At 39.3% G+C, this 9,005-nt stretch overlaps 1 protein-coding gene across 3 annotated transcripts in view; it reads right to left on the minus strand.

Annotated features, from left to right (window-relative positions):
- ppp1r12a (protein phosphatase 1, regulatory subunit 12A) overlaps positions 1–8,436 on the minus strand; it is a gene marked incomplete at its 3' end in the record, with an annotated part of 54,971 nt that extends 46,535 nt beyond the window's left edge. For 2 of the 3 annotated variants that reach the window (XM_014013782.1, XM_014013781.1), the window contains 1 exon segment: positions 8,080–8,320. In XM_014013782.1, the coding sequence (XP_013869236.1) occupies positions 8,080–8,316 (237 nt within the window). 3 annotated transcript variants of the gene reach the window in all.
- Positions 8,437–9,005: the final 569 nt, after the last annotated feature.

Here is a 9,005-nt window from a genome sequence, read left to right on the forward strand (position 1 = left end):
TATTTATTTATTTATTTATTTATTTATTTATTTATTTATCTATTTATTCATTCATTCATTCCTTCGTCCTGAACCATTTTGCTGCTCAACAAATAACTTTGAGCCTCAGTCAGAAAAAAACTAGAGGGTTTTTATAATTTTGACCCAAGAGAAGAACAGCACGCATTCCCTCGTCGCAACTCGGCTCTCATCAAATAGACCGTCTTTTAAAAAAAATAAACGTGGCATATACTTTTTATCATATGTTCGGATCTACTTGGTTTAACAACACAATTTAAAAACTGGTTTAAAGTTCGAAGTCTCTGTTTTTCACTCGAGGGTCTCAGAGAGGGCGGATCTTTACAGGTAACATCTTTTTTTTCCTCCCAAACTTTATTTAGGTCAGCCAGCATTGACAACGCTCTGTGGGTGACGTAAAGGGCTCCGCGACACAGCGAGGGACGCATAAATCGTGCGACACAACAAATCGATAATGAAATTCGTTGCTAACGCTTTTAATAATCGATTTTTATCGATTTGTTGTTGCAGCCCTAGGGGTTAGTATTATACACTAGGTTATTGATTATTAGATTTTTATGCTAAGCTCAAAAAATGATGATCGTATTATACTCGAGATTATATTATACACGAATAAATACGATAACTTGTGTGCAGCCTTGATGTGTGTGAGATCGTCACAGCATGGCCGCTCAAAACCTTTGTGATATTATTTCCTCTCCAAGGCAAACATAAAACATCAAATAAGGGACAAAGTCACAAAACAGCCTTGTCAAGGTGGTTGTGTAGTTTTAAAAAGGGTGAGTTTGGTTTCTGTCAAGGAGATGCTCATGATTCACGATGATCACGAACCAATCAATAGCTAAACAGCCATTCGGAATGAATTTGTAAATCGGAATGAGAGAGGTGCTTTATGCAGATTGATAATCCGAACAGCATTCATGTTAACACTTAATCCGATCATCTTATTCCGATTGTGGAAAACTGACTTGACTGCGAATGTCTGCTGACTTTCATCCAGCAGTTTCCAGCAGCATAGAACTTTTCCTCCTGTTCTCTCATCCAATAAAGAAGGAAGACACACAGCCTGCGCCGCTTTGCAAAAAAAATAAAAAAATTAAAAATTTCCGTGCGTCTCCTGCAGCTCAACCAGGGAGTGCAGCAACATCTCCACCTTTATTAAAACCTGTCGCAGGTCCATTCTGAGCTCAGAAGCTGTTTATGTTCATCACGGAAGTGGAACTTTTTTCTGTGTTTTCTTTTTTTTGAGGGGAAAGTTAGCGACTGCGCATGTCAGTGCTTCTATTCAGAATAAAAACCTGGTGCATGTAAACACTCATCAGGATCAGATTGTGCGCATGCAAACGATACATTCTGGTAATTTAATCCCAATACATTTCAATCCGATCAAAGAATTTTGCGCATGTAAACACAGCTAATGACCTCAATTTGGCTCATATGGAATTTCGGCTGAGTGGATCCTGAGAACCGAGCTGAAGAAGGAACGGGGAGTCGAGTGCCCAAGTGTGGCTGAGTTGAGCCCATTATGTCACCAAATCACAACAATTAAGGCAGGCCCCAACAACTACTTTCAGTGTCATTCTGAAACCAATTGTGTTTGACAGAAGTAAACAACTAATGTTTGGTGTCATAAATTAATCTGATTGTAAGCTTATATTTAAGATTATTACGCCTCAATGCTATTTCCACAAAGTTACACCAAATATAATCAACTCTGTGGAATTATTAGGAGTTTTGTTAATATTTATAAACCTTTAGTGCTCATTGTATGGAATTTTGAAAAGTTCCTGGGTTTTGTAAATGCTGGAAATTAAAGACTAACAGCATTAAAAAACTTTTTTTTCCACTGAGTAACAAAACTGGGGCATAAAATTCATTTTAATACTGTAAATCAAGTTCATGGGTAATGTTTGTGTGCTAAAGGAAAACAATTGTATTAAGACTGAGATTGAGAGCTTCTCTATTTTAAATTACTCAAATTGGTACCGAGAACCAAACACTTCTCTAGTAAACATCAATTTGAACGTATTCCCAATGCTCATAATCTGCCGTAAATTCAAATTTACTCACAAGAAAACCTTTGCAAACAAACCTGACTTCCACTGTGACGTTTGAATTTAAGCCAGACTCAAGCTTGAGCACTGATGTGTCACAATCTGATGAACTGGCGTGTTGCGAAGTGTTTGTGTGCAAACGTCACAAAGACTTCCTGAAGTTGATTATAGGGTTGACGAAGAGGTGGAATGAAACTGTGAAGCAGGCCAGCCTGACAAGGAAGACACCTGCCAATTATATCAAGGTAAAATGTACACGTCGCCGGGCTTCATTTCTAAAAATTAACATTCTAAGTCATTGAGCAGGCCCAGTTTCCAACTGTGCAACGAGGATTATCTCAAGACTGGAAATGTGGCATTGCATCTGATGACCTGTATTTCAAGTTAGAACGTATCCTCATCTACAGTACAAGTACGCCGATTAACAACCACCAAAACAATAAAAAGGTTGATATAGTCAGAAGAATGCAATCAAGCAAAACAAACAATAAAAGAAAGAAATCACAGCAAACCTAATGTTTGCATCTTTTGTTTCACCCAGAAGGATTACAGTTTACCTCTGCAGGATCTGTTTTCCTGCTGATGCTGAATATGTAATATTTCTTTTACAATACTTGCAGATTGTAAAATTGTCTTAAATTATTATATTTATGCATAATAGTAATCAAACTAAATACAAATGTAGGCAAATTCAAAAATGTAAATATAAATTTCAACCTAATACACCAAAGTAAAAAAAAAACACTGAAACAAGACAATAGGTATATTCAAAGACAAAAATGTGAGCTATACAAAACAGTAAAATCTAGACTGTCTACAGTCAAGTTCATAAATTATTCAGTTGCATTTTAATGTATTCAGTAATGTGTTAGAAATTTATAAGCATTGAGCCAGTTGTTGCACAGTGGCTTTAACCCATAACAAAGAGCCTGAACGTCCTTTTTTGGGAAAAGTGGCGTGAAAGCACATCGAAAATGGTTGCAAGTTCTTCAAGGTCCTATTTGAGCTTAAATAAAACATTTAACAATAAATTCACTATAATCAGCTTATTTATTGTTCACCTTTGATACAAAACCCACAAGCTGCTGCATCAAACTCATCTTTACGATCCTGTGCAGTCTTTACCCAGCATTCATCAGACAATGAAGTCCGTATTAAAGCGTTAAGCCAAATGCTTGATAATCTTTGGTAGAATAAGTCTGAGTCACTAATTTGCAACTTTAAAGCATTAAGCCAACAGAACAGGTAAGGGCAACGGGAGGACCTGAATGTAATCTGAAGCACACGTTTTGATCGTCTCACCTAAAAAGGGCCTCTCTCAATTTAACGCACAAGGATTTTCTCCCTCAGGCAGGGAAACAGAAGGCCTCATGTCCCGCTGCCTTTACCAGGACTGCAAAGACACGTCAAAGGCTCCTCTGATCGGCCGACGGCAATCCTCAGACACGGCTGAGAATCAGGACAGGGGCTGCAGCAAGTCTTACAGCAATTATGTCATGTGTTAATGTGACCGAGGCTGGTCAGGTCAGAAAAGGATCCAATCATCACGTCTGTTTTTTTTTTCTACCGCATGCTTCGAAATGATCCCATTCCATTGCTGATTTTTATTTATTTATTTATTTATTTTTGTAAGGCTGATTCTCCTTTCAAACACAGCCAGACTCTCTCTGTACAGGCTGTTATGCAACTCCCACTCCGTCCATGCAAATCCACCAACGCAAGTGACTGGTAACCTTCCGAACCGTTGTTATGGAGACAGTGCAAGATAATGTCCATAGATCTTCGGGCTGTGTAATACTTTATCAACAGAGCACAGGGACTGTGACATAAGCATGCTAACATACTAAGCTGAACTGAGCCTCATCACCCCGGCAAAGGCTATAAGACTCGGGCAAGAGAAGAGTTCAGGTGTAGGTCAGCGAGGACATTTTCAAGCGTGAAGCAACAAGTCCTCGGTGCCTCCCGTTTTACTGGAGAAGCTCGGTGGGCCACACCGCACTGACCCTTAGCATTGTAAAAAAGGAAAGGCAGGCCGGAGATAGAGAGAGAGAATGACTAAAAGGGAGGGGTTTAAGTGACAGCTGAGGAATGTCTTCTCTCCTCTGTCTTTGCTATGGTTTCCAGCGACCGTCATGTGAGGAATGCCCAGGGTAGGACGACGCTCTGAGACCAGTTCAGCCAGCGAGATGGGAATCAGGAATCTTTACTCGTTATACATCCCTCTTCTACGCACCTGCATCTGTGCGGTTTACGGTTGAGTAAACCCATTGGCATCGCATTACTTAACTGCAACAACATTTACAGGTCGCGTGTCCGGGTCCTTCAGATGCAAGAGGGCCTGTGACTCATACGCAACCTCTTGCCTGAATGATACCAGGTCTGCAGTGCAAAGCAGGGCTACAGACGGTGAGTCATTTCCAAACTTAGTAGCATCTCCTAAAACCCAGTTCGAACTTGTGATGGTATTTTTAAACGCCACACCGATCATCGAGATACAAGTGAGAAACCGGAACATTGACGCCCTTAAAAACAAAGGCAGAGGTCAGTGAGTCYTTTTAAAGTTAAACTATTCACTCAGCTTATTTATATAATGATAAAACGGAACAAAACTCATCTTAGAGCACCGTACAAACGCAAACTATATTAATAAAGCAATAAAAATCTGTGATAAAGTCATATGAGAACACAACTAGTCATCTACTGTTCATTCTTCTTCCATCTATCAAAGAAAATCAACACAAATCCCTACATCCCCCTTAATAAAGTCTTCTTTAAAGCCCCAAATCTCAGGGATCTCATGTATCTCTCTCACACAGTCCCAGGAGCTTCTCGTCTTTAGAGATGGTTAGATAGAAAGAGCAGCGCTGCAAATTCTTTCCTCACTGCTGCTCATCCTTCGACAAAACCCCAAAAAAAGGCAACATACCCCCCGATCGGTTTTTACAGGGCGTCATTAATTCCAGATTTAATTATAGCAGAATGTGAGCGTGAAAAGGGTTTATTAAACAGCATTATTACGCAGTTATGTATACTGGAAAACTTGCTCTTTAAACGTCCAGTTGGTTCGTTTTCAAGTTAACGAAAGGACTTTGTAGAAAGGCAGTGCACTCAGAAAGCCCTCACACTTTCCTACCACGACCAGACATGTGGATGTGAGCAATGCGGTGACATCACTGTTGACCTCTGCCAACATTAAAACATTTCGCAGGAATCCTTCTGTTAATCCTTAGATCATTTGCTATCAAAGCGAGCAGAATAAGAAACAATCCTTGCTGGACTTTGAAATGGACTGTATATGCTCATTGTAACTGTCATGGCGGTAATAATAAGTAATAATTTGCATAGGGGGAGGGGGCACTTTAGTGGAATGATGAGAGAACAGGCTTATAAAAACATGTTGCTGCACTATTTAGAGCATGTTAGAAACTGCAAAAACGCAATTGTTCTGCAACAGTTTGCATAGAAGTCTGATACACTTTAACATCAACGAGGCAATAAGCTGGAGGCAACACAATTTAAAAAATGAAAGGATGTTTGTAATAGGAAACATTAAATTTCTTATTCTATATCCTGTCTATCTTCAATTTAGAGAAGACAAAATGCAATACAATTCATTAGATTGATATGTTCAACTAGGTTCGGAAATAAGACATTTTGCCTTTTAGTTTAAAATTATTACAATAAAAGCCCCTCCTAATGTTGCTTTCAGACAGGATTTGAGCAACAAGTAACCAAGTTTGCTTAAGATAGGTGATAGTAGGGCTGCCGCAAACAATTATTTTAATAAACGATTAATCACCGCTTATTTATTCGATTAGTCGACTAATCGGATCGTACGTTAATTGAACATAAAACATACAGCTTATCACGTCAGACTGCAGCTGCTATTATATAACCATGGTTAGATTTTAGCTATATGCTAACTAAAAATAATTGCTGTAGAAGACAAGCTCTGCTCTGCAGATATTACACAGGTTTCTCTTTCATTTTCTTAAAATGATCCCACACTTTTGAGCTCCGTTGCTGGGTAGCCATGATACCAGAGCCTGTCTGTATAATGTCTTGTGACGTCCACGGCCTACCCCAGTTACCACTACTGTGCATGTGTGTCAAGGACAGAAAGGCAGATGTGGCAGTGGAAGGTGTCAAAGCAGTTTGGAGAGAAAAACAAAGTAAAGAACAAAAAAAATGATTAATCGATTATTAAATTAGTCGTCGATTAATCGAGGCAGCCCTAGGTGATAGGCAGTCTTTCTATTGCTGACAAACAATAGACTTTTATTTTGAAAGTAGCAACTTGCTCTCTATGTATCTCTCCAACAGCTTATTAGTTTTATGTATCACAAAAATCTGCATCATATGGACTGACTATGCCATATAAGATATTCTCACAACTAGTAACATAGGTTTAGGAGTATTGCAAAAAAATAGGAAACTGCAAAAGACAGTCAAATAAAGTGGAGTAAAGAGACCTAATCAGACTTGTGTTGATGAGCTTTTCAAGACTATAAATGGGAAATATTAAGCAGTTTAAGGACATAAAGCATTTCAGGTGCATTGATATACAGATTCATTTACTTTCTGCTGCTAATAAATTATGTTAAATATTTGTTTAAATAAAGCCATAAACTAAATACTTTAAATCTAATACTATGATCAAAGCTCAATACATTCAGGTTAAAGAAGACCTAATAATTATAAGCTAATGTTTCTTGCAGGGCTTATGTGCTACTTTCGCTCAATCTTTAATATCAAATAATTACTAACAAGAAGGGTCGTTTTTTTCTGTCGCGGATGTTTTTATTTGTTATGTTAAGATCCTTGTTTCAAGCTTGTTTAAAGATTCGGTGGCCTATTAATGCCGCAATGTCTGGTTAGCCCAGCCAGCAGAGATGCTAGTGAACGTAGCTAACGATTAGCGGGCAAATTGTTAGCTTGGCAACGATGTCAACCCGACCAAAAAAAACGTCAAGTAACATCGTGTTTAGTGTGCACACAGCAAATATATTACATGCGAAACTTTGAGAGTATTGAGAACCGAACGTGTCGCTCGTCGAGTCAGCTAACAAATGAATTAAAACTCCCAAACAGCTAGCGACAGATAACTTAGCATGCTAACTTAGCGCTAGCTCGCCTCTGACGGCGTTTCATTCATTATCAGCGGTCGTTGCCACTGTATTTAAAACGGCAATGTCGGCGAGAGTGTTAAAAGAGAAGCGTCACAATAAAACCCTGCGATTGTTACATTTGTTTCTGCCACAACAACAAACAATAATTCGACAGCTACTGTTTTCTTTCCAGAGAGTAGCCACAGACGCAGCTGCGGGTTTATCAACAAAACGACTTTTACTGCTAGCCAGGTAGTAGCCGGTGCTACGCCGGAAGAAAAAAAAAACACAGCATATGCGAGGTAATAAGTGTGCTTTGAAAGGTTGTGACCAGCACAAAACGCTTTTATTTTAACTAATTATATTTATTATTAAACCGCCTTCAAAAATGCGTTTTCCAGGGATGCCTATATTCTGCACAACACCGTCCACTGTTGGAATCAATCGGTCTGTGATTTTGCTTCTATTAGCATCTATGTGGCTAGTTTTAATAATCGCTTATATTATCTGTATCACAAATAAAACACGACGAGCAAAACCTTGTGTTTTAAAAGGTAGTTTGCAGCATGATAAAATGACAACTGTGAACTGCAGCACAACAGCAAATAGACTGCACCCAAACACTTGAAACACAAGTTTAAAAAGCAAAATGGGGGAAAATCACACCGAATAGCTAAGTAGTTGTGTTAGTTGTACACAGGCTGTATATTAAATATTAAGATCCAGCCAGAAGCCAATCCATTCTTCGCGTCGAAGAAGACGAGAGCTAGGTAGGTAAACAACGGGATGAGAATGGCTTCCATTTGACAGGTGTTCCAGGACAAGTTGTTTCAGGCACTTTTTTGTGTCCAATTGTGCAGAAGGCTGACATTTTTTGTCGGTAGTAATGAAACACAAACCTGGTGGAGCGCGGTGAGACCGTCCACATTGGCGTAGTTGATGTCGGCGCCTCGGCCGAGCAGACGTAGCACCTCCTCGGTATCGCCGCTCGAGCAGGCGGCCAAAAACACGGCGCCATCATCGAACTTCACCTTCGTCTTCTTCTTTTTGAGAACGGGAGGTTCCTGGTCCGTTTCCGAGCCCAGCCACCGCTTCAACTGTTCGTTCCTCTTCTGCTTCGCGTCCGCCATCTTCATCCCCCTCCTTGTCTCGGGCTTCTTATCTTCCTCCGAGAGAGGGTATACTTTATAGTGGCACTATCCCACAGCGCACTGGGGCGTGGGAAGAAGGGAGGGCTGTGGAGGAGGAGGAAGGGGTTACAGTGAAAAAAAAAAAGAGGACGTCGGGATTGTTTTCCGTAATCTCGCGAGAACGGCCTCTCAGGCGCTGCAGTGGAACGTCATCAAGTTCGAAATGGGAAATATGGCAGGCCGTTGTAACATATAATCTGCACTTCCAGTTGAAGCTAACTGCAAGGACAATAAACATTGTTTAGTCTAAAACAAAGAGTCTTACAAGAAGAAACTCCACTTTTAGATGTGATTGTTAAAAGTACACACTATTGCATTTACTACCTTGTTATTCCAGTTATAAAATCTAGGTCCAAAATGAATACTGTACAACCTTGTGTTTTTTTGTTTAGTTTTTAACTCAAAATTACATTACAATTATCTGATTTTTATATTGAAAGTTTACAAATACACTTCTGACTAGTAAGAGCTACACTGAAGGTATGAGATCTCAGCTCTCACTCCATGAACATTACAAACAACAATTAATCTCAAACTTAAGTTAATACTAAGTTATTGTTTTCACTTTTGTTTTCCTGGCTTTCTATTCTTTTGTACTTTTTTTTCTTTTTCTCAGTCAAACTTCTGCATAATTT

This window comes from Austrofundulus limnaeus, unplaced genomic scaffold, assembly GCF_001266775.1.
Source record: "Austrofundulus limnaeus strain Quisiro unplaced genomic scaffold, Austrofundulus_limnaeus-1.0 Scaffold106, whole genome shotgun sequence".
NCBI lineage: Eukaryota > Metazoa > Chordata > Actinopteri > Cyprinodontiformes > Rivulidae > Austrofundulus > Austrofundulus limnaeus.